Source organism: Eretmochelys imbricata, chromosome 4, assembly GCF_965152235.1.
Source record: "Eretmochelys imbricata isolate rEreImb1 chromosome 4, rEreImb1.hap1, whole genome shotgun sequence".
NCBI lineage: Eukaryota > Metazoa > Chordata > Testudines > Cheloniidae > Eretmochelys > Eretmochelys imbricata.
The window spans coordinates 121997540-122023677 of NC_135575.1; the positions used below are offsets into that span (position 1 = coordinate 121997540).

A 26138-nucleotide genomic window follows, 5' to 3' on the forward strand; every position below is an offset into this window, starting at 1 on the left:
GATGTTTAGGGTTCAGGTTTTTAGCTTATAGATTTGATAAATTGTTTGCTTTGTTCAGTAACTGCAGTGATACGTACTTAAAATAGTCACAAAGGTTTGACTAATTGTAGTTCTTCCATGAAAACAAGGCTATGCGTGCATGCTACCTTTAGCTGTAGCACACATGCGTAGTTTTGAGGTTAAAACCTGTTGGAGGTCAAGCATTTGCTTTGCTGTTTAAGTCTCAGTACTGCACTGATGATCTGAAAAAGAAACAGATGTGTGGATGTCTTCAGTAAAGATAGTTTCATAGTAAGTCTACTTTCAGTCTTACACATCTTGTGCTAAATCCTTCTCCCACTGAGTGCACACACTCCCTCTGAAATCAGCTTCTTTCAGTAAATTCATGGTGAGCAGGATTTAGCCTCTTTAAATACACCCTAGGTAAATAACCTGAGGCCATTAGTACTGCAGTGGAGGCCTCTGGTACTGCAATGATGATAAGCATTTTCACAGGTTTATCTAAAAATATCAGTGCCAATTTCATAGAATCATAGAATATTAGGGTTGGAAGAGACTTCAGGGGGTCATCTAGTCCAATCCCCTGCTCAGAGCAGGATCAACGCCAACTAAATCATCCCAGCCAAGGCTTTGTGAAGCGGGCCTTAAAAATCCCTAAGGATGGAGATTCCACCACCTCCCTAGGTAACCCATTCCAGTGCTTTACCATTCTCCTAGTGAAATAGTGTTTCGTAATATCCAACCTACACCTTCCCCGCTACAACTTGAGACCATTGCTTCTTCTTTATCTGCTTGTGGTCATGGACGTGTACTGAAGTCATAACAATTCCTGTGGTTTTGTATGTATTTTACATCTGTGACTGTAAGCATATTGTATAGCATCAGTACAACTCTATCACTTTGTAGAATTGGATAATACAGAGAGGCCAAAAATTTTTCTCAAGCCTTGAGCATTGCTCGATAGTTGCAAGTCCATTCTACTACCTAATGACCTAACAACATAAAAAACTAAATTGCTGGTATGGAAGCATCAAAAGTAGATATCTGGTGTAACAAAGTACATTTCAGAGATGTTTGAAATACTGGGGCCTTTGGGAAGCACTTATAGCTGTTCAATGTTTCTTTCAGGTCATCGGATTTTGGGACATTATATACAAAGCTGAATCTGCAGCCCGGGATTACAACAGTCATTGACAATTTCTACATTTGTCCCACCAACAAAAAAAAGGTATGTGGCAAGAAAGTATTCCTCTTTCCTAGAGATCCAGTAGCTCAGGCTAGAAAACTCTCACAGAGGAGTTAAGACTCCAGTAATTCGTTCAGTAAAGCACATTCTCCAGAGCTAAAATATAAAGGAGTAATTTTCACAAACATGTTGATGAACTTCTGTAGAACTGTGACCTCTGGAAATGGGATATACATTTTAGAGGGACAATGCCAAGCAATGATGATCTTATGATCTTTCAATTTTTAGAATATCTGTGTGGACAAAAACTGTGGGCAGGCCCAGGGGTGAGCGTAGTCTGTGAGGCCATTGATTAAGGAGTGGGGTTCAGACCCCAGAAACTGTAGTTCCTCTGAGAGCCACGCAAATCTTGTAATCCACTCGAGATAAATGACCATCTCTTCATAGGGTCTGTCCTGCTGCATCAGCTTCGGGGGTCTCCTGACTCCATCTGGCCTCCCTGGCAGTGTGGCTGCATTGGAGCTGTACTGCCCGATCCTCCCTTCCCTGCAGCTTCCTCTGGAGCTCACATTGAGAGGGTTCTGCTACACTAAGGTTGGTGTAGCTGAGCTGGCTACAGGCCCTCATCCCCCTGCCTCATTCTATGCACAGATTCTCAGCTTTTTTGCATGTTCTTTGGTGAGGTCTAAGGCTGGGCTGAGCTGGTGCTGTGGAAATGGTTGACAATCCCTCCACTGCGGAAGAAGATGGAAATTCTCATGCTGAGCTTCAGGGAATGATCTTACATCACTGAAAAGATATATTTTTTAAACTTTTATTTAAAAATTCCCCTGCACTGTTGGTGACCCCAGTAGCATTTAGGTTAGTGCATGAGGAACTGAAGTGAAATGAACTATAAACAAAGGTGAATTTGACCAGTTAAATGTGGCTGCCTGTGATGAATGGAAAATAGAATGCAAAGAAACATGGTATTTATAAAAAAAATTGTTTACAATTCTTGCTGTTTTAATTATGTAAAGTATTGTAAATAATAAGTGCAATAAGACCTCTATGAATAAAGAATTTTATCTTGAAAAGTTCCTTTCAACCACAGGATAAAGTAGGAGAATTGATTTCATGCAGGGTCCATTGATTAGACAGACAATTTTAGCTGTAGTTATCTATTTGTTCTGCCTAATCAAAAATCAGTGATAAACTTAAGGAACCTGCCTGGGTGATTAAGTGCTGTTTTTATTTCTCCTGGTATTGTGGCTGGAGTCTCCGTGACCTACTGAAGCAGTAGACGAGTTAGATAATATGTATTTAATCTGCTGCAAAGCTGGTAACAATTTTCTTATTCATCAAAGTGGATCTACCACCAGGCACAAAATTGTTTCTGAGCAGCATGCATCTCAGAGCTGGGCTCTGCAGATTATTTCAGGGCCAAAAGGAAATAATAAATAATAATAAACAAAACGTATTCATGTAATTTTCTGGAATGAAGACAAAAGGATGAGGCAGGATGGGAAACCTATGGAAAATTCTGCACAGCTCAGCCAGCTAATGTGTTCTACATGAAATTAAAACCTGCACAGGCTTGCGGGGATCAAGGATAATGTAAATCTGCCAGTTTGGAGGGAAAAAAAGAAAGAAAATGAATAGTGGTTGGAGGATTGCTGCTGAATTTCATGAACAAAGGACATTCTGATACATAGAAAAATGGCACATTAACCCAAACTCAGAAAAATCTGATTTATGTTCAGGGTAACTCAAAGTACTTAGCACTTAGCGCAAAGACCCCCTTTAGCAGTTTAATGCTATATTAGAATTCAGCTCTTAAATTCATTTCATTTTGGTCCTCTATGAATGTGCTATTTGATGCTCTGTACTTTGCTCTTAAGATGTCAACCTACTTTAAACATAAAAAATTCCTTACATTTTAGTGCCTGTTAAAGGTGCCAGAGTGAACATTTCTAGAAATAAGTCCTTCTTGGTACAGGCATAATACAAGCTGCGGAATAAAGCTGCTCTGCTAATATACTTCAGAACTGGCTTGGAGGAACCACACTGATAAGGAATTCAGTCTCCATGCCAAAAATACCAGAGGCAGCCATGCCAGCCATCATGATAGTAGCTTTTGTGGTGAATGGTGCTTGACTAAGACCACCAATTTGTTTCACAAAGGCCATTTGGAAAGGATGGCACATTCATCCCAGTCTGGTTGGTCCAGCATCCCACTGCCAAAATCCTGAGCCACTGAACTGATCAGGAGGCAGCCATAGCTCAGCTGCAAAGTGTTGAAGAGCACAAGACCTAGAGGCTATCCCTTGTTGTCTGCAGTACTCCTGGCTCAAGAGGGAGCACGTGTGGATGGGGCAAGCCACTGGCCTCTCCCCTATGCAAAGTCTGGCACCTGCTGAGGGACTTGTTACAATTGTTTTAGAAATAACATGAAATTGCTAGTTTTCTCCTCTATTCCTGGAGTCATCCACAGACACAGTATGCCTGGTCTTCCTCTCACACTGATTTAGTTCCATGGATTTAAATTAAAAAAATTCTATTTTTTGCTTCTCTATAAGGTCTCAGTCTTGCAAGGTGCAAAGCATACTGGCCCCAGTCTGGCAAAGGACTTACATATATGCTTAAATTTAAGAACAAGCAGTCACATACTCCCATTCGGCATTTGGAGGATGAAAATGCATCCAAAGAAGCAGAGGCAAAAAATGTGTGCAGGGTTTTTGCATATTAATTATCACAATTTTAATTCTATTCCACATCATCCTTAGAGAGTAATGAATGATATTTCTTATATAATTCTCATAATCAATATCAATTTTCTAGTGCAACTGAATGATTTTCTGTGGTAAAGAATCTGGAAGGCAACTCTTTTACAGCTGGCTGGAGAGGTATGCAAACGGTGGGGAAGCTTTTAAAATAGAATGCAACCAGATCAATGTGAAAAGTGGCAAAAGGCTGTGGTTTAGTTCAAGGTTTTGGCTGAGTTTATCTATCTGCACTAATATGCAAACTCCTAACTTGAATAAGAGTTTCATTGAATGTACTTGGCACATTCACTAGCTATCATGCTGTACAATCCAATGGACTGAAAAGTACAGTTTACAGAATGAATCTGAAACTGTACTGAAAATATTCAATCCCTGGGGGCTGCACGGGTTTGCATTTTTCTAAGAAGACCAGTTGTGGAAAGGTGACAGTTCTTACCTCTCTAACCCAGTGTTTTCAGCAGAGGTTCTCGCAACAAAATTTTTGGTGGCCTCAGAAGGTGGCCACCAACTCTTGCTGGTGGCCTCTCTGACAATTTTTTCCTAAAATACTTAATTAACTTTAGGAAAAACAAACAAATAAGCACATATACATGTCCAAATCATTGTAATTTATTTATGTAGGGGTTTTTTTCAGACTCAGTGATAAAAATAGTGTACAGTTGTCTCTATTCTTTACTGGACCTAAACAAAATAGAAACATAAATAAGGCACTTCGCATGTTTTGATTTTTTTTTTTTTTAGATTGCTAGTTAGGAAGTCTGCTACTGTGAAAAGTGATATTTTTATATTTGTTAATATCACTTTTCACAGCAGCCTTACTCAGCGCCGGCATGCTGGGGGACAAATTAAGCCCTGGATGATGAGGTGGGTAAGGAGGTGGGGGGTCAGGCGCAATGGGGGGCTGGAGGAGGCAGCGAGGGTTGAGGTGATGACAGAGGATGAGTCCAGGGATGGAGCCCAAAACCCTGCAGCTGCGGGACAGAGCCCGTTGCCGCATGGCTAGAGCCTGCCGCCCACCACCCCAGGCTGGAAGCCTGAAGCTCACCGCCTCTGGGAAGGTGGGGAACTCACATTGGTTGCCTGCTCCTACAGTGTTTCTGGCTCCAGACAGGGGTCGGGACCAACCCCTGCAGGCAGCCCCAGGGAAGGAGCCTCTGCTTTGCCCCCCACCCCACCCCGGGCCTGAAGCACCATCCAGGAGTCTGTGGCTACAAGAAGAGCCCCTTGTGCCCATGTTTGAGAAACACTGGTTTACAGTGTTAAAAGTTCACATAATTATATTTCCTTTTATTAAGAAGCATATTTGTAAATGCAAAGGTTACATTGTTAGAATCGTGTTATTTTCACCAGCTGCATGGAAAAGGGATTACGTAACAGAATCAATTACAGGATAAACTGATGGGTAGACTTCAGACCACACAGTGGAGGAGAACAAATCCCTTCAGAAAGCCATGGTGGGTCCTTGCTCGGGAGGAAGAGGGCTAAGTAGGATGTTGGTCCTTTTCTGTGTAGCCATCTTATGCATCTGCAAATTATTTCTGTTGCCCACTGTGTGTGGGATCAAAGGAGGGGCCAGGAAGGACCCACATGAAGTGACATATCTCACCCCCTTAAACCTCCTCCCAGACAAAAAGCTTGTGCACTAGCCAATGGAAAACTGAGGAAGCATTAATGCTTGCTCCACACTCTGTGACACCCCCTTCAACTCAGGAGAAACCTGCAGCAAATGACAGCAAAGATATTGGTCCTATCGTGCTGATATGGTTGAGGAGAGGCTGCAGATGAATGATGAGGGAGAGTGGACCTGTGCAACTAGCCTGGCATTAATTTGTTCATTTTGATGCACTTATGCACAGGACAGCCTTTGAACTGACCTGTGACATCAAATAGTCTTACGAGTTCACCACATCAGGGCTTATCCTGATCTATGGTGGGCTGCACATTTGTCCACTGACCTTGAATTTTCTTATATTTTAAATAATGGAACTAATTTAATTGTCTGCTCTCTTCTGCTAATATTGCCCATAGAAAACTGGTGCAGGCATCCTTGAATTATACATGCACTACAGAAAAATGGAGTCTGATCTGTGGCCTTCTATTCCTTGAAATAATAGGGTATGACTGTGGATTGGAAGTGATGTGATCGAGCCACCCAATGCCTGTATTATATAGAATCAACCTTTCAGTCAACTAAAAAGGAAACCTTTCACGTGGAAGGGGATTAGTTATAGAGTAATAGGGATGGTAATTACATACCAGTTTCACTGAGATAAATTACAAGTGATAATGCATAGTATGAAATTGTGATTGGGATGTGTGCTGGGTTTTTTAAAGACAAATTTAGTTCACCCCTGGATAGTGTTTGTAGTTTCTAGAATTAATGTCCTTGGGATTTTATGGGGAGAATCCTTACAGATTTTGCTCTGAACATACTTTAAATGTACATTTGACAAATATTTTTGACTCCCAATGCTCCAGATGTTATGGATGTGCTAAAGGAGCACTTATGCAACATAAGGAATGTAAGTCTTGTTCATATTAGAGAAAAATAGACATTCTCTGTGGCTATGTTGATTTATTAGTAAAACGGGCTGAACAGCTAAGCTTCCTATTTGCTATGCTAATCAATAACTTCACATTTTCCAAATCTAAACAGTACATTAACAGGCAAAGCCTACGTGCCTGATGAACCACACAGAAACCTTGATGTAATAAGGAGGAAGTGGGCTATCTGTATAATAGTTAGATTGATGGTACTTTAAAATTAGCTTAAGTATAAAATATACACCATAGAGAAGGGAAATCTCCCATGGAGATAACACTTCCCTAGTCAGAAGAATGGTTTGAGACATTTTTGCAACCATTTGAAGATAAATATAGGGCTGCCACATTTTGCCATTTGTCTTGCAGGGCAAAATAATTGACAATGAAACTTCCATGAGGCCACCTTTTGTAAGTAACTTTTTGTCTTAAAGAGACCACTCCAGAATATGTCCAAACATGTCAAGTAGAATTCGGCTCCCCCTTTGTTAGAGACAATTTCCGTTAAGCAGGCTTTTTCTGTCTGTTCCCTAAGTGGTTGCTTAAGATAGGTTTTGCTGTATTTGCGGTGAGGCTGAGTTGTGGTGTTCTAACATTTGCATCTACATGTTGTGATGCTGCGTCAGTGCATAATAGTGTTGCACCCACTAGTGGTGATACCGTGTCAGTATGTGATAGTCTACTCACATCCAGATACTGATGCAACATCATTATGTCATGTTGCTGTGAAACTTGAACTCAGTGCTGATTGGTCTATAGCTTCCAGGACAGTGTATTGCCTATAAACTTGGAATTCATTCAACTGGTACAGATGAATACTACTAATTGGTTTACTGTAGGAGACTACTCCCATCAAGTAGATAGAATTAAGAGTCAGTGAGGGGACTGAGAGTCAGCAGTCATAGAATCATAGAATATCAGGGTTGGAAGGGACTTCAGGAGGTCATCTAGTCCAACCCCCTGCTCAAAGCAGGACCAATCCCCAATTTTTGGCCCAGATCCCTAAATGGCCCCCTCAAGGATTAATCTCACAACAGCCCCTACTGCATGATTAGGACGGATTAAATTTTTGTTGGTAAATGTCAATAAATGCTGATTTCACCATAGACACAAAATGATAAATATTTCCATTGCATATAATAGAAATGTACAGATGGGAAAAATGAGAAAAATGCTGCTTGAGAAAATTAGAGTCAAACTCCAGTTATTTAGACTTTTGCATTAGGCTTGTTACAAATGGACTAGCGAATGAATAATAAAAATAGGTATGATTGGTTGATTTAAGAATATTATCGTTGTATATTTTGACGTGTGATGTTGACAGTTTGTTTTAATAAAGTTTAACTTTTCAAATCTCAACATTTGCCATCATTAAATAATTATTGTCTGATTCCCCCCATAATTTCCCAGAATTGCGAAAATTTAAAATAGATAAAAATAAAAAAACTTAAAAGTAAACATAGGTATCATGTGTATGCAGCATAGTTGTAGTCGTATCAGTCCCAGGATATTAGAGGGCAAGGTGGATGAGGTAATATCTTTTATTGGAGCAGCTTATGTTGGGGAGAGAGACAAACTACACAGAGCAATTCTTCTTCTGAAGAGCTCTGTGTGGCTCTAAAGCTTGTCTGTCTCACCAACAGAACTTGGTCCAATAAAAGATATTAGCTCTCACCAGCCTTGTCTTTCTCTGGATATTATCAGTCAAATAAAATACAAATCTAGTTCTGCCAAATCTACTCATGCCATTGGAGGTTTTGCCATTGACTTCAGTGGCACCGGATTGTGTACTATGTGATTCTGGACGAGTCATGTTACTTTCCTCTGCCTCAGTTTTCCCATCCATAAAATGAGGATAATACTTACCTTTTTTAAAAAATGAAAACTGCTATATAAATACAAAGTAGTATTGTTGTTCATGACGAGGCCAGCACTCCCAAATCAATACAGTTTGTATGCGCTTTATTGTATAGTGTTAGAGAAAGAGGTTTGTCTCTTAGTGAAAATCTAATTTACAGACACTTTCTTTGCCAATCTTTTGACCTGCCACCCAAACCTAGTTTCTACCTCTCCCTGTACTGAGCTTGCAAGGTATCCCCTGTTCTTATTAGCAGGTATGGTTATTAAAACCCACTAGGTTTGAGTTATTGACAGAATACGGTTCCCCTAGTACATGGTAGACTGCTTTTTGAAAAAGACCGCATAAACCTTATTTTGATTTAACTTCCATTCAATTTAGCAAAGCCAGTACATGATAACTAACTGGTGAATTATATGTGGCAATGAGTGAGTTGTAGACTGTCATGAATTGTTTGTGGATTTATCATGGCATGTGGGATAATTACTTATTAAGGTCAAGGAGTGGCGTAGGCAGAATGGGTTAATATTTGAACAGACAGTCTTGTATTATTAGTGTATCCTATAATTTCTTTGACGTTTAACTTGGAGAGCTCAATTGATTTCTGAAGCTGACCTTTTGCAGTGACATGTAACTTCTGCATTCTCCTGGTCTTTGCTTTGTTCCTTGTTAAAGAGATATAGTCCCTTCCTTTCCTTTGCATGCTTAATATATGTTGTTTGGTTTTATTTTTACAAATTTCCTTCCTGAACACAGCACAAATGCAGAATAAAAATGTAATTCACAGTAGTTAAGTGAAAAATAAAAAGTCTAATTTGTGGAAATACAACATAGGAGACTTAATTGAAAAAGGAAAAGAACTTTGATCAAGTGCTAGGAGATCATTGTGCATATAATTCTGCATTTGAAAGACATCCATTTCACTCCTGGTATTTTTGGGAAGTGAAGGAATCCAACTATCGTATTTTCAGCAAGACTTTATTTCCCATTATGTCAAGCAGGGGCTTTCTGAGTAGAGCAATAGAAATTGTCGGTCAAAGACATCTAGGAGAACTAAGAAGGAACATTTGAAGCTATTCCAAGCAACTGAGGCAGTAAGTATTACTCGATGAATGGTTGGGGAGAGATAGGTATTAACTGGAAAATGTAGAGTGTTCATTTGGAATTGGGACTTTATCGGGTTTGGGGCAATTTGCAACATTCAGATACAGGTTCTCATTTCAAAGCTCTTCAACCTAAAATTCAGAGATGATCAAATCTGGGTTTTTTTGGCTCAGGCCCCATGTCTGAATCAGGGTTTTATGGCACAGAAACATCTAAGGTATCTGTGAAGTACAGCGCTGCCTAGTTTTTGAATGAGGGGTGTTGACTTTCTTCTAGACATTCCCTCTCTCACAGCCGGCCCACCCTTTGGTGGTCTGTCCTTTCAGTGACTCAGCCCTCCAGCCAGGTTGTGCTTGCTCCATCCCATTTGGGGTATGCATAAAGGGTCCACAATCAGGGAAGTCTTCAGGATCAAGTGAGGGATTCAGAGCTTCCCCCTTGGGTCAGGTCTCGTGATGTGGACTCTTGTATCTTCAGGATCTTCCATCAATTAGGTGCCCTGCCAAGGGATAGGCTTCCATAGTGTCCCCTAATTAGTGGTTGGTAGGGGACCCCAGACCCACCTTTTCCTCCAGGCTCTGATCCAGGACCTGATGTTAGGCAGCTAAGCTCTGCACCTTGCGGTGCTATGTGACTGCCTCCCTGGATCACTTCCTACAAGCCTGCTTTTCTCCCAGGTTAAAGTAAAGAACTGAACATAAAAATAAAGTTTCTGACCTTCAAAAGCCACTAGTCCCTTCTTTGTAGGCTGTGTCAGGTCACTGTCATCAGGCCTCAGGAAGCAAGAGCTCCCATGGTGCTCCTTCTCAGGAGCTCAGAGTGCATGTCAGCTCACCTCCACTGCCTGCCTGCCACTGAGCTACTCCACTTCCCCTTTTAAAGCTCCTCTTCCAACTTGTGCAGATGCAGTGGGTCAGGGCTGCATGGGCCCTTCTTCTACAGAGTGGGGTTTGTCTATCCCATCACAGTACCAAACAGTGTGGGTGACAGGTCACTTGCTCTCTCCTCCTTCCGATTACTCCTTCAGACCCATATTCCTTACTACATTAATCTCCTCAGCAATGATCTTTCACCTGCTCCTTAAACTGAACAGGTGGCCTGTGTTTTTAGCACATCTGTAGGAGACTGTAAATTTATTGGACTTGGAGATGTGCTGTGTATACCCCATGCTGGAGCGAGGAGAGAAGGTGAAACTAAATGTCCTGTAGGGGTGACCAGCCAGATGGTCTGCTCCACCTCACAGAACTTCTGTTACCTGTCAGATAGCTTTCTGGCCTGAAGAGGCCTGTAGATAAGACTGTTTAATTCCTTGTTTCATTTGTTTGTGATAAAGATTGACAGGATCATGCCAGGGGACTCACTTCAAAGACCTAGAGCTCAGGGAAATCTGGGTCTTTCCTGAGAAACCAGGCTGAGCTGTATAGGGACAGCGCTACCATTTCCCTTTTTAGAGTAGCAGCCGTGTTAGTCTGTATTCGCAAAAAGAAAAGGAGTACTTGTGGCACCTTAGAGACTAACAAATGTATTTGAGCATAAGGTTTTCCCCCTTAATTTCACAGCCTGATGGTGCTACAGCCCTAGGGTAGCCTTGCAAAAACAGTTAAGGATCTGGCTTAAATCTTTTGTAAGGTTCTGAGTACATCCCTGCTACAGCTGTGTAAACCCTATAATCATGGTAGCTAGAGCTATGGGAATAACCGACTTTTCAGTTTGCAGGCAATTCTGAAAAACAAATTAAGATAAATGTGTTTTGACCCAAACCAACCCCTCTTCCCCCACCCGAATTTTTGGCAAATCAAAAAGTCAGCTGGCCAGCAGCCCAGTGATTAGGATTCTTACTTAGGAGGAGGGAGATGTGGGTTCAAGTCCCTGCTCCAGAGGGGGGATTTGAACTTGGGTCTCTTACATCCAGGATGAGTGCTTTGACCAGTGGGCTAAAGATTACAAGAAGGTATCACTACCACTGCCTCTTCCAGTGTTGTGAATAGTGCCTAAATCTGCTTGTGAATCTGTCCCGAAAAATTGGAATGATTCATTCTGATAAAGTCAAAGCAATTCAATGTGACAGTTCAGAAATATTTTCATTTTTGATTTAGATCGAAACAATTACTCAAAATCGACTGAAATTTGCAAAATGTTTTAATTGACCCAACTCTACATTTTTTCAGTGCATAATATATTTTGGCCAAAAAATTTCACTTGGCTCTAGAGAGAGCTTCTCTCGTGCAACATGGAGCCAAAAATTTCTGCAGAGTTCAGTATCATGGAGAATTGAATAATAATGAATAGCAGAGTTTAGGAGGGGAAGCAAGTATAGTGGCCAAGGGAGAGAGTTGCTTTCATACGATGTTTGAAGAGAGATGCAGTGTTGTTGATATAGAGAGATGCAGGAAATCTGCTCCAGATGGCAGGAGCTGCAGAGGAGGAGGCTGTTGCACCAATAATGCTGAACTTGTGTGAAGGGAAAGAAAGGAGACAGATGCTAGATGAGCAGAGAGAATGGGAAGAGGATGATTAACAATCATTTAATAGTACAGTATATCAAACTGCATGCCTAAGCAGTTGAGTCACAGAGAACATAGATGAAAGTGGAGGCTAGAGGAGGAGGATGAAAAATTCAGTGGTGTGTTTTTGGAAATTCTTCTGAGATAACTTTCTTGTTTAAGAGAAACCATACTCCATAAACCCATCCTTCGTGGAATATCCTCTTGTCTATATTTATTATAACAACACTCTTCCGTTGAGATAACTGCTTTTCTCTAAATATTTTAGAGAGTTTTATGAACACTTATAAAGCTTCACCATACATCTAAAGGCACGTGTTATTGTTCCCATTTTATGGACAGGGAAGCTGAAGCCAGGTGCTGTCAAGGCTTAATCAAAGTCTGGCAAGAAATAAGTGTTAGTTCTGGGAAGAATACTCAGGAGGGAGTGAAAAAACTTGTAAATGTTCTTTGGAAAAAGAATTTTAATGCTGTTCAAAAGGTCTGCAAGGACAAATTATGGTACACACGTTCCCTAGAGAGACAGAAAATAGTGTTATCATGTATTTGGAACATAGTCTTCATCATGCTGCTGCGTCTTGTATCTCTCTGAGAACCAGTGCATTTCTTCATTGTGTCACCAATAATAAAAAGGCAGCGTGAATCATGAATTCCACACTTCATGCACTGTTAGCATTTTCAAATCTATCAATGTGTCAAATTCTGTTCTCTTTGCTGCAGCTGTTCCGCTGCCTCCTGCTCATGCTGACCTCACAACTGCCTCCTCTCCTGGGAGCAGCAGTGCAGCAGGATTTCTTTTTCCTTTTCAGTGGTTGGCATGGGAGCGCAGTGGCAACTAGTAGTGCTTAACTCTCTGATATTAACATTTGACAGGACTGACAATACCCACCCACTGAGAACCCCCTCTGGTGTCCGGCCCCTCCACGCCCTGAGAAACGAAAATACTGTCTGAGCTCGTCAGCTGCTGCAGTCAAGCTGTCACCACATGATGTTCGTGACCTTGTACAGGACCGTTAGTTGTCTGTAAATTTCACAGCTATATATTCTGGTGTTCTTGTGTGTTCCTACCAGAAATACAATGCCTGGTGACACTTGTTTTGAGGGATGCAAAGTGGCAGTGTGCTACCTGGTTTCAATGTGTTTATGCTCTGTACATATATTAAAGCAAATGCTGAATACCCTTAACTCCCATTGGCCTCAGTGGGTGTAGATGGCCTTCAACACTTTTCAGTATTAGTCCTTTAGTGCTGGGACAGGAAGAGGTCAGGAGGCTGGGGATGGCGTGCCATGTGATTGAGTGTGGGGCAATGCAACTCTGTCAAAGGTTCATCAAGAGGTAAAGCAGAATTTTTGATTTTTTCGTTATACCATATAATCATCTGGCTCTGTAATAGTGAAACAATTATCATTTTGTATGAAAGAGCCTGAGTTTCCCTCACAGAGCTTGAAACCATGTGTACCTCACGAGATCAACTCCTCTCTAAAGCAGTCCCCATTTTGGTTTGTTTTACCAGCTAAAAGTGGTCAGACTTTTCTTTCTGTGGCACTAGTGTCAAGGACTCATCACCCTTTCCTTGCTGTGTGATCTGCTTAATCTCCATGGTCCCAAAATAGTTCCTGAGTTGATACTGAGCTTGAGTCTTCTACAAGATAGCATGTATTAGTCTGTCTCCAAACTGTTGATTAGACTCCTAAGTCCCAACAACACTCACTCTCTGTTTTTCTTTTTTCTTTTTCTTAATGTTTTTGAAACCTCCATTATCATAAAAGCGGTCTTTACAGCAGGGGCAATCTGGTGACTAACTCAGAGAATTGTTAGTCAGGAGACCTGGCATCTATTTCTATGACCTTATGCAAGCCTGAATCTCTCTGAAGCCTGATTTTCCACTGCCTTGCACACTGCACATTTATATTTGTGCAAAATGGACATAAATATGTTACTATATTTGATAACATTTTACACCTACCCTGACGTTAAATTATACAAAGTACAAAGCAGTGCAGAATGAGCTGCATCTGTGCCTTGGTTTCCCCACCTGTGATCCTTGTATAAATGCTGAGTAGTGTTCTGATTCAATTTAAAGAGAGCTGCATATTTATAATGCATTTCTGTAGACCCATTCCTATAGTAACTGAACACCATTCTAGTATCAGGAGCATAGTAAAAATAATTATGTTGTAAATATGCTTCCCTTTTCTTAAATTTAATTCATATTTACATAACACTGCCCGTTCAGAACATGTGATAATCCTCACTTCACCCCTTTGTGGTAAGTAGATGGGGAAATATTTTTATTCTTATATGGCAGATGAGGAAATTGAGAGAGAAGTTAAATGGCTTGCCCCGAATGGAACGTGGTGTATCTATAGAACTGCTTGGACCAGAATTCAGGGAGGCTTGACTTTCATCAGTGTGCTAAATCCTCCAGCCCAGATTGCCTCTCTGGACATTTAAATGGAATTCAAATTTTAATTAAAATGGAAGTTCAGTTTTCCCATTCTTTTTCAAAATACACTAAATCAACATGAGGAATTATTGTGATGTGGGCTGGCTAGAGAAATGCCTGCCAGGTAGCACTGGGGAGTTCTGGAGTGTTTGTCTTGCCAAAGGCTAAAGATTTGCTCGTTGCACAAAGGGCTGTGCTTCCTGTGTAACTATGACTACCGGTATCAGAACTGGATCTTTGGGAATAGAGCAAACATTTCACATGTCAATTTAAGACATTACATGCCTTGGTGTTTGTTTATTTATTTAATGCTAACATGTGGTAGGTTCATTTAAATCAGCTACATCTGTGGAACTAAAGCTTTTCACATGACATCAGTTGGATTTTACTTAGCTGTTTTAAGTCCAGTTCCTTTTGGTGCTCACGGTTTCTGCGTTACATAGGAGAGGCATGGAAAAACGACTGCACCTTTGATCGATGGTTAGATTTTTGCCACCCTGACTCCTACTGCATAGCACCTTCTCACTCAGTGGTCCCACTGAACACAATGGGCCAGAACCTCAGCTGGTATAAATTAGCCTGGTTCCACTGAAGTCAATGGATCTATGCTGATTTACACCATCTGAGGATTTGGCCAAATGATGATATTTCAATGCACTAAGGTACTACTCAGTGAGAGAGAAGGTGACAAAATATGGTCTAGATTAATGTGCATAGACTCTTGATTATAAGGACTGTGTTTCAGTTGCAAAGAAGGGTGTTGGGGTGGTGTCTCCTTGTTTCTTGATCCTGCGTGCTGAACAATATGGGAGAGGGCACAAGTTTTCCCTTTATTCTTATTGAAAATTATGGTTTATTTCTTTCCTCATCAATCTATGGGAACCATTGTCCTGGAACTGATTGCCACTCAGCAACCTATGATGCCATTAAATACAGTATAATACCATATTAAAAATACATTGTGCTTATCTGTTGCCCTCCATCATAAGATGGCATATCATTGTACACACATTATTGAATTAATGTATCTTCATTGCATCCCTGGCATTTAGGAATAATTAATATTAATATTCTCATTTTACAGATGTGGAAACCTAAGTGACTTGTTCAAGGAAATATGTGGGAGAGATGTGAATAGAATCCAGGTTTCTTAATGCCCTTCTCTGAGTCTTAATCACCAGCCCATATTTCTTCCTCCCTAAGGAAAAGCAATAGATGGGTTAAATACAGTATGTTTCTCTAACAGTCCAAAGGGAATTACTGACTCAAGGAAGGACCCACTGATATGACAATTACTCCTAGCAGCCAGATATGTAAGAGTTAATTTCTGGAAAAGGACAGATCTCCCAATATTAGTGGCCTAGAGAAATAAAGTATAGGAAATCCTTTCAGTGGTAAAAATGATAGCCTTATATCGGGATCAGTAAATTTTGTAGTATGGTTACTGTTTCTGGAATTTGAACAAACTTAGTACAGAGATGTAGATAAACATAAATGTTTTTAAAGATAACATATACAGGTTGTGAATAAGATTTGTTAATATTTATATGGGAAGTTACCTATGCTAATCATAAAATAAAAAATTATGAAAAAGTTCCTTCAAATGCTCAGAGGTAATGGCAGGTACAGCATGTTCAGCACCTATGAATAGCTAGAAATTTATTTACATGCTAAATATGGATTTAGGAGTGTGACCAGGGTTCTGGGGGGGCCACTCTGAGATTGTGCATTTAGGGCAAACTGCAAAGAATGGGACAGACAATCTCCCAAACTGATAGTATTCTGATTCTTAGATTCACCAAGCTAACAACAAAGCAGCTTCTGCAATACCTGACTGGTTACCCAGAAGCCAAAACACAGTTCCCTTAAAGCAACCCAGCTTTGGGCTCCCACTGAGACAGGCCACGTCAAATATGATGAGGATTACTAAAAATCTTGTTCATTATATAAAAAAATCTACCAATCCCAAAGGATTGGATGCATTACCTGCCAGGTTAATGTATATCTCAGATCTTACCCAAATACACACTTACAGCTAATTCTTATTAACTAAACTAAATTTTTTTTAAAAAAAGAGAGTGAGTATTGGTTAAAAGATCATTATACATACAGGTATGAATAGAGTTCTTAGGTCAGTTTCATAGTAGAGATGAAAAGAAAAGGAGTACTTGTGGCACCTTAGAGACTAACCAATTTATTTCAGCATAAGCTTTCGTGAGCTACAGCTCACTTCATCGGATGCATACTGTGGAAAGTGTAGAAGATCTTTTTATACACATAAAGCATGAAAAAATACCTCCTCCCACCCCACTCTCCTGCTGGTAATAGCTTACCTAAAGTGATCACTCTCCTTACAATGTGTATGATAATCAAGTTGGGCCATTTCCAGCACAAATCCAGGTTTTCTCAACCCCCCCCCCCACAAACCCACTCTCCTGCTGGTAATAGCTTATCTAAAGTGACCACTCTCCTTACAATGTGTATGATAATCAAGGTGGGCCATTTCCAGCACAAATCCAGGGTTTAACAAGAACGTCTTGGGGGGGGGGGAACAAGGGGAAATAGGTTACCTTGCATAATGACTTAGCCACTCCCAGTCTCTATTCAAGCCTAAGTTAATTGTATCCAATTTGCAAATGAATTCCAATTCAACAGTTTCTTGCTGGAGTCTGGATTTGAAGTTTTTTTGTTGTAATATAGCAACTTTCATTTCTGTAATCGCGTGACCAGAGAGATTGAAGTGTTCTCCGACTGGTTTATGAATGTTATAATTCTTGACATCTGATTTGTGTCCATTTATTCTTTTACATAGAGACTGTCCAGTCTGACCAATGTACATGGCAGACAGGCATTGCTGGCACATGACGGTATATATCACATTGGTGGATGTGCAGGTGAACGAGCCTCTGATAGTGTGGCTGATGTTATTAGGCCCTATGATGGTGTCCCCTGAATAGATATGTGGGCACAGTTGGCAACGGGCTTTGTTGCAAGGATAGGTTCCTGGGTTAGTGGTTCTTTTGTGTGGTATGTGGTTCAATAGCATAAGGTAATTATCCAGTAAGCAGTTCATAGACAGTTTACTACAAACTTCAAAGAGACATATATTACACCCAAGTTTCATCTACATGTTAATATTCCCTTTTGATCTCTGAATTAATAGACAGGAACCATCTCTTTATATGGTTAACATCTAACAAGATATAAGTAAACACATACAATTAGTATTACCTCTAATTCTCTAACAATACAGGTTTGCATTTCAAAGCTCTAGTCCATTTAACATGGCTATGTTAGCTATTTATAAGGAATAGCCCTAATTACAATTTAGATACTTCTCTAAAGGTTGAATTTGGGTCATTTAGCCTGCAAGTTGCCTAACCGTTTCTGGCCCTGTGTCACAAGGAGCCTAACATTAGATACCTGGTCTTAAAAATCTTGGCCCTGTGAATTAGGATGGGAAATAATTCACATAGTTCACACATTTGGTTAACATTTACAGAGTGAGGAAACAGACACAAAGAGCCATGCTTTAAGCAGCACCTAGAGAACTCCCTCATCAGGAAGTTCCAACATTTATTAAGCTCCGCACTGCAACACATTCTAGTTCTCTTTGGTAACTTTGGAGGATCAGGAACTCTCTAGGCCCCCTACAACATTTACTTGCTGTAGCCCAATTAAAACAAAAAAGATAACTGGAATAGTGGGAAGGTATAAAGTGACCAAATCTTTCAGCTATGCACGGTTCCCTCAGATGTACCATGACACTTCGGGCTTGTATAATGTCTATATAGCAGGGACTTTGTTTCATGGTTTTAAAGCACGCTGGTTTACTTATTTATCTCGCCTGGAGATCCTTCAATTCATTAATAAGAGAATTTTCTTTTTTTCTTTGCTAACAGGCCAATTCATTATATTGATGCTCACAGACTATGTTTGTGCAGCACTCTTCTGTTTCTTTCTCTTGTACATGTAGTGATCTATGATTTGGATAATTACTGGTTGTTTATCTTGTCTTGAACATTTGGATAGCACATATTGTTTGTTTTTTTTCCCCTTTTCTTCTTTCCCTTTGGATAGACTAATGCAGCCTGCCAGCAGCTGAGAGAATACTATTTGTTATTCAAAGATACTACCAGGTTACCCACCACTGCATTTAAATGAGGCTCATAGTGTAAGGCTAATTATCTCCCAGCCCACTCCTCTCTCGTTCTGTGAGGATCATGGGACTTGAACCCCAGGGCAGCAGGCTACACTTTCATGCTGCTACCAGGCAGACAGGGCAGAGCCACATCTGGTCAACACACCATACATCCAGGGAGACCAGTCATTTCAGAAAGTGCCATCCATGACAGAGAAGACTGGCAGCTCCCCACATGACCTCTGTTGGATCTAGCCCTACTATTTATGCCTCGAGGGAGAACCAGGAAGTTGTCTGTGCCACTAGGGAGATCACTGACCTGCTGCTGAGACAAACCCTGCCTTGTTCCTGTCTCCTTGCCCTGCCCTTCGGTTCCTAGCTATTGACTCTGGTTTGACAAGGGGTGGGTTCGAGCGCGGGCATGCAGGGACATGGACCCCCCCAATAATTGGCGGGGGACGCAGAACTCCTTCGGCCCCTGGGCGTCGACGAGGGGTACAGAACTGCTCCTGCTTCTGGGCTGCAGTGGGGAGAGCAAACTTCTCCAGCCCCGAATCTGTGGTAGGGAGAGAGTTCTGTGCTCCTTGCTGGGGCCCTGGGGCTGGAGGAGTTTGTTCTCCCATCCCCAGCCCGCCATAATAGTACTGCATCCCCCTACCTGTACCCACCCAAGAGCAGTAAAATTAAATTCCTGCACATGCCTCTGGGTTTGATTATTGAGCATGGTGCAACCCTAGTCTCTTGTCCCCAGCTATTGACCTTGGCGTGATACTTGGCTCTAGATCTCAGCTGCCAACTTTGGCTAAACCTAGGGTTGCCAACTTTCAAATAGCACAAAATCTAACACACCTGCCCCTGCTCCTGCCCCGGCACTCACTCTATCCCACCCTCACTCAGTTTCAACAGGACCTTTTTGAGTGGGCGTTGCTGGCAACCCTAGCTCAACCCCTCAGGCCAAAAACCCCACAATTTGGTTCCTGTCGGGTTCCTCCACAAAGAGAGAGAGAGACCTATTCATGTTAGAAAAGGAAATTATTAAACTGTTCAGCACCTGTGTCACTGACAAATAGATGGCCAGGTCATGATTTACCAAACACCACAATGTGACTCAGAGACAGAACCCAGGAGTCCTACTGCCTCCCTTAACCACAGATTAATTTGCATTCTTCATCTAATGAAATTATCCATGGCAAGCGTTGAGGTTGTAAATCTGTTCTGGGGTCTGTCAGTAATGGCTCAAGGGAAGCATTTCAACAAGAATCTAAAAAAGTCTCGGCTCGAGCGAGCAGCACCCATTTTTTTAAACAGATCAAAATGGAAAAATAAACAAATGACAGAAAATAAAACAGATAATTAATTGCCATGTGGTTCTAGCTCCACCCTGCAATCTGGTAGTGGTGATAATGTTACTATTATTGTTTTGCAAAAAGAAAAGGAGTACTTGTGGCACCTTAGAGACTAACAAATGTATTTGTTAGTCTCTAAGGTGCCACAAGTACTCCTTTTCTTTTTGCAAATACAGACTAACATGGCTGCTACTCTGAAACCTATTATTATTGTTTTGGGAAACCTAAGGCAAAGAGAGTTTTTGCTCTTTGATCCGAAAGTGGTGATATTCTAGGTCATTTTGATTGCTGAGGAAGAAGGTTCCATAGTTGTACAACAGTCATCAAGAAAGCTCTGAATCTAGCTCCCACAACTTTGTTATCATACACAGCTCTTCAGGAGCACAGAGATATGGAAGTTCCTTTCTCACAGAAAGAGGCAGTTCGTCAGAGAATTTGACAGTGTTGAAGATTAGCACATTGCTCTTGAACTGGATCTGATGATCGGCAGATATCCAGTGTAGTGAAAGGAGCACCAGGCTGATGATCGTCCACCTAGGGGAGTTGTTTAGCAGTGTACAATGCTACATTCTGGACTTTCATTGGCGCTTGTGTGTTGAATTCCAAGTATAGAACATTACAGTAATAAAGTCTGGATGTCCTGGACCCGGCTTGTCCGTTAGTAATGGGGAAGCCTTTTAGCCAGTGTAAGTTCAGGGAAGTGTTTCTAGTGGTTATGATTCTTTGGGTCTAGTCTTGGTCCTGAAGCACCTGGAGAAAATGCACTGCTTTGATGATACGCAGGCAGATTCTCTTGATGAAGGGTGATGCTGTGGCACCTCTTTTTCTTCAAAATCCTCTCTGAATTCAGTTCCTTTCTTTCAAAACCTCCAGGATATGAATCTCTTTAGCATTTGGATGTCAGAATGATAGATGCCTTAGAAATACCTAAAACAGAAAATTAGATGATAGTTGCTGAGGTATTCATACTCCCCCATGGTCCTCTATACAGGAGACTAATTCAGGATTCTATTTAGAGGGGCTATGATCCAAACTAATTTCTCTCCACACCAGAATAAGAGTATGTATTATGGGAGGCAGAGCTGTCTAGCAGTTAGGGTTGGCAACTGGAAGTCAGGACTCCTGGGTTCCGTACCAGCTTTGCCACCAGCTCATTGTGTGATCTTTGACATTCTGCTTGACCTCTCTGAGTATCATCTGAAAATGGGTAAAATGTCTCACCAGGGGGTTAGAAGAAGTAATGGATGTTTGTAAAATATTTTGAGATCCTATATGATGTAGTTTTTATTGTTTATCTAAAGTAACTATTGGTCTGTAAGATTTGCAGATTATTTCCTAAAGGAGTTCAGCTGGGAATCAGGTGGGCACAACTACTTACCACAGATAACTCCTAAAAATGACAAGTTCACTTAACTCACCTTGATTATAACAGTCTGGCCATATATTATCTTATGATGAATATAGCACAGCTAGTATCTATTTATGGAGCCCTCACTCATTTTCAGAATTCTTTGGCAAACAAATTAGTTATTAGTGACATTGACCCATTGGATGAAGAGTGGCAATTTGTTATCTGAAGTAATAGGGCAGCATATGTTTCACAGAAGTATGACTGGCAGTCTAGAGGCTTGCAAAATATGTTTCTGCATTCAGGGAATATAAACATCAACCTCCTACATCTCAGGAGGTGTTAAAACCACGTCTTATGAGTCAAGCTGCAGTCAAATTAACTACGTCAAGTAAGAGCAAGCAGCATACTCAAAGTACTGTCAACTCTGTCTCTCCTCCTATTTGCCTTTTTTCATTATAGAAAATTTGTCATGATTTCTTGAAGTTCACTGACTGGGAAGGTGCACTAAGCCACTAAAGTCTCTCTTACTCATGTATCTTCAAAAGTTAATCCCACAAGTCTTAGTTTATATTTCTGCCTCTGCTCTCATAACTTTCAAAAAGTTACTGATTTATTTACCTAAACTCTGATGCTGGGGGACTCAGGGGACCTTTCTTTATTCTGAAGGGAAATCAGTGCAAGATTGTCTATTTTGGGGGGATGATGGCTTGCCTGCCAGACCAAGAACCCAAAGTTGCAAGTTCTGCAGATCCTTCATGCAACAGTTTAGTGGAGTGTGTGTCCAATTATAAAAGTCATTTAGTTTAGATAAGAACAAAAGAAAGGTGTGATGGGATGTTCATCCCCACACTAGCCTGGACAGTATTAATGAGACTGAGAAGGGACTAATTAACTGGATAGTTCATCTCTGAGGGGAATTAAGTGGCGTATGCAATCCCTGATGGAACCCAAATGAGATATTGTAAGAGCAAAGAGGCTGTGAGATGGTGATCTTTCAGTTGAATGTAAAAACAAAGAGCAAGCTGATAAACTGCTAAAACCTAAAATGCTAGGGACAGTTGAAGTAAGTTGCCAGCTACCAAAGTATTTGACTGAAATATAATGCCATTAGAGCTGACCAATGATGAAATAACCCAAAAGCATAGGAGAAGATAAAGTGTTAGTAAGTAACCGACTAATTAGTAAACGAGGAGGAGAAAGCATGCTGTCAACAGATGTCCTGATTACATTTGAGGGAGGGAGAGAGTAACAATAGGATTTCAGATATTCAGAACCAAATAACTGTGGTGGTAATTACAGTCCAGCATATAAAGGGTGTATAGGCAAGCTAAAGGGATACAAAAGACAAAAATTGTTAATAACCTTTCTTATGCAGAAGCTGTAAGGAGACTTTCACAGCATCAGATGGAGAAGGAAGAAACAATAGCACAGGAAAAGGGGAACTGCAGACACAGCCTCAATCTATAAAAATAAAAATACTGCAGAAGAAACAGGCAATCATATGCTAGTAATGAAAAAGGTTTATTGCATTTATGGTAGAAATGATAAATTGTACATCACAAACTGGGAAAAAAATCAGAAAAAGAAAATTATAGCAAGGGCAGCGGAAAAATATTTGTATATTAACAACTTGTCAGTGGACCATATTCATGCAATTTTGATTGAAGTTAATGATTAATATGACTAGAATGGGGAATATCAATATTTTGTCAGAATACACACAGTCTGATAGCACATGTTCAAGAACTAAAAGAAAATATCCTGGAAATGAAAGCTAAATCAGTTGTTATATGTATCCAAGAAACATGGTTGGTTGATAAGCTTGTATTTAAAATTCCTATAGGCAAGACCGAAAACTAGGAAGAGGAGGAGACATTTGCACTTTCATAAGGGAAAGATTAAACTACATAGCAGTAGAGAACAGAGATGTAAACCTAGAATATAATGCTGTTGAGATCCCAATGCTGCAGAGTAATATTTCTTTAAGGATGTATAATATCTATAGCCCATGTGGAAAATTAGAAAGTTCAGAGCTACAAGAAATAGTGAAGAATGGTTAAAGAACAGATATTATATGTGGTGACCTAATAGTCATAATAAATTGTGGGGAAGTAAGACAACTGATAAAAATGGTGCATGCTTAGACAAGTTCATTAATGAAAACAATCTAGTGCTTAAAACAATGGCACCCTAACTAGATTTAATAAAGCAGATGGTAGTTTTTTCTGCTTTGACCTGCGAATTGTAACTGCAGATATTGCAAGTAAATGCAACTGGAAAATACATAAGGAAGAAGGAATGGGGAGTGATCATTTCCCTATACTTATTACTTTTCAAGGACAAGATAAGGTGGAAGGCAATGGAAAATTACCCACCTGGAATTTTAAGAAAACTAACTGGGAGCTATTTACAAGTAAATGTACTGAATTTGTGAATGATTGTTGTGTGAGTGATGACAGAGAGAATTTCAATGATAATGTAACAAAGGGATTAATTGCAGCAGCTACCGTAGCCATATCTAGGAAATTGAAATATTCCAAAACTAAAAACTCACTTCCATGGTAGAATGAGGAGTGCAAAATGTCAGTTAAAGAAAGGAAGAAAGCGTACAGAAAAGAAAAAAAAATACAATCAGTAGTTAAGTATAATAATGAAGTATAAAAGAAGTAGGGATATAGCACAAAAATTATTAAAAAAACAAAGTATTGCGGGTAGATAACTAAAGAAAGCAAGACATTAGAAATATACAGGAAAATTAGAAGAATGAATGGAATTAAGACTAAGTAGCCACATCCAACTCTTACTGGAACTGACAACAGAGTTAGAAGTTCTGATAATGAGAAAGCAGAAGTTCAAGAAGAAACTTTCTGAGGGGTGAGTAATGATGAAAACCAAACTGAAGTTTTCTACCAGATTAAAAGGCAGTTCATTGAAGAGAATCATGATCTATTATGTATTTGTGGTAAACTTGAAGATACTACACTGAATGGTTTTGTATGTGAGAACTTTAGAAAGCTATTGATGTCAGCAAGAATACATCCCCAGGTAAAGATAATATATATAACTTACTGTTTAAATATCTCTCTGAAAGCAGTTTGAGGCTTATTTTGGGATTATTCAATACTATATGGGAAAATGGAGTGGATACTGGTAGGGTGGAAACAGGCAGTAGTAATTCCAATACGAAAACCAGGCAAACTATCCACAAAAGTGGATGCTTGTAGACCAGTTGCCCTCATGTCTGTCTAGGTAAAATTATGGAGAAAATGGTGGATGAAAGATTGGTTGCCTATTTGGGAAAAAATGGCATCATAGAGTAGGCGCAGAGTGGTTTTAGAAGAAGAAGATGCATGGGTGATCATGTTGCTAAATTAGAAACTGAAGTACAAAAAAGCGTGAAGCGCATGGGTTTCATGATAGCTGTCTTTCTAGATAATAAAAAGGCATATGATAGACTATGGATGGAAGACTTATTGTTCAAAGTACGTGCACTAGGGATGAGGGGAAGAATATATGAGTTGACTTTTTGAGTAGAAGGCCCATGCAGGTCAGAGTTGGGAAAGTTATGTTGAATATATACAATATTAAAAATGGTACACCACAGGGAAGTGTTATCAGCCCAACCTTATTTGATAATTTGTAAATGATTTTCCAGAACAAATAGGTGCTCAGGTAAGTGTCACTCTGCTCGCACATGATTGTGCTCTGTAGGTTGGGAGCAGGAATAATGAGGTGGCAGAAAAGAGAATCAACAAAGCTTGAACGAGAGACCTCTGACAAGGGAAATGCATGGGGTTTCAAGTTCTCCATTGCTAAAACCAAAGGACTGATCTTTATAAAAAGGAAAGTCACAAAGGAATATAAACTGTATCTGTATGGAGAACAAATAGAGGTAGTTGAAAGGTTCATGTTCTTAAGGGTAATATTTGGTACTAAATTATGTTGGAAATATCATATAGGCTATGATAAAGATAATTGTACACATAGGATTAATCTGCTTAAAAGTCTTGCTGGGACTAACTCAGGGTCCGATAGGAAAACACTGCCGATGGTAATACAGAGCCTTAATCAGACCAGTTATTGACGATGGCTGCCAAGCCTTTGGGTCAGCATCAAAATCAGAACTTAAAAAATTAGTTTTAATACAAGCTCAGGCACTATGAATTGTGTGTGGTGCATTTATTACAAGATCTGTATGTGCTACATATAGCTTCTAGTGAAATGCCAGTTACACAAATGAAACTACTTAACCTAAATTTCAGGGACAAAGTTAATGGGAACTGAAATGATGAAAGTACCAAACAAATTTATGAGGATTGTTGGAAATTTGATAGGCAAACTATAGCACATGATGTTAGAACTCCACATGCTGTACTAGTTAGTGTGGATGCAGGAGTTGAAAGATAAGGAGAAACTGAACAAAGTCAAAACTTTCAGTCATAGAAAAATTAGTTATGGATGGAAAGTCACATGTCCAAACATGGATTTAAATATATTTCATAAACCTAAGGGTGAAAAAGAGAGTAGGTATTAAAAGTGAAGTATATAGTACAATAGATGAAAAGTGAAGTCTGTTTTATCAAATATATAAAGATGAGTCCAAAAAAATAAAAAACAGGAGGAGTCAGGATGGCATATTGTATCCCATAAATCTGACTATGTAGCCAAACTGGGAGCAATAATGCTAGCATTAAATTAGATCTGGGATGTACACCCAGCAACAGTGGTCATTTTTTTGTGTGCAGTCTTGAGCCTTATAGTGATGAAAAAGGGTGTCTTAGTATGTAGAAGTGATTTAATCAATGAAGTTATATTTTTAATAACAGAGTTAGAACAGATGGGGATACGTGTAGCATTAGCTTGGATCCCACAGCATATTGAGATAACAGGGAACA

The 26138-nt window shown here is 40.1% G+C and overlaps 1 protein-coding gene across 1 annotated transcript in view; it reads left to right on the forward strand.

Annotated features, from left to right (window-relative positions):
• SORCS2 (sortilin related VPS10 domain containing receptor 2) overlaps positions 1–26138 on the forward strand; it is an 838677-nt gene that overhangs the window by 497810 nt on the left and 314729 nt on the right. Inside the window, exon 3 of the mRNA XM_077814654.1 lies at positions 1129–1228. Within this exon, the coding sequence (XP_077670780.1) occupies positions 1129–1228 (100 nt within the window). The remainder of the gene's footprint in view (positions 1–1128; positions 1229–26138) is intronic.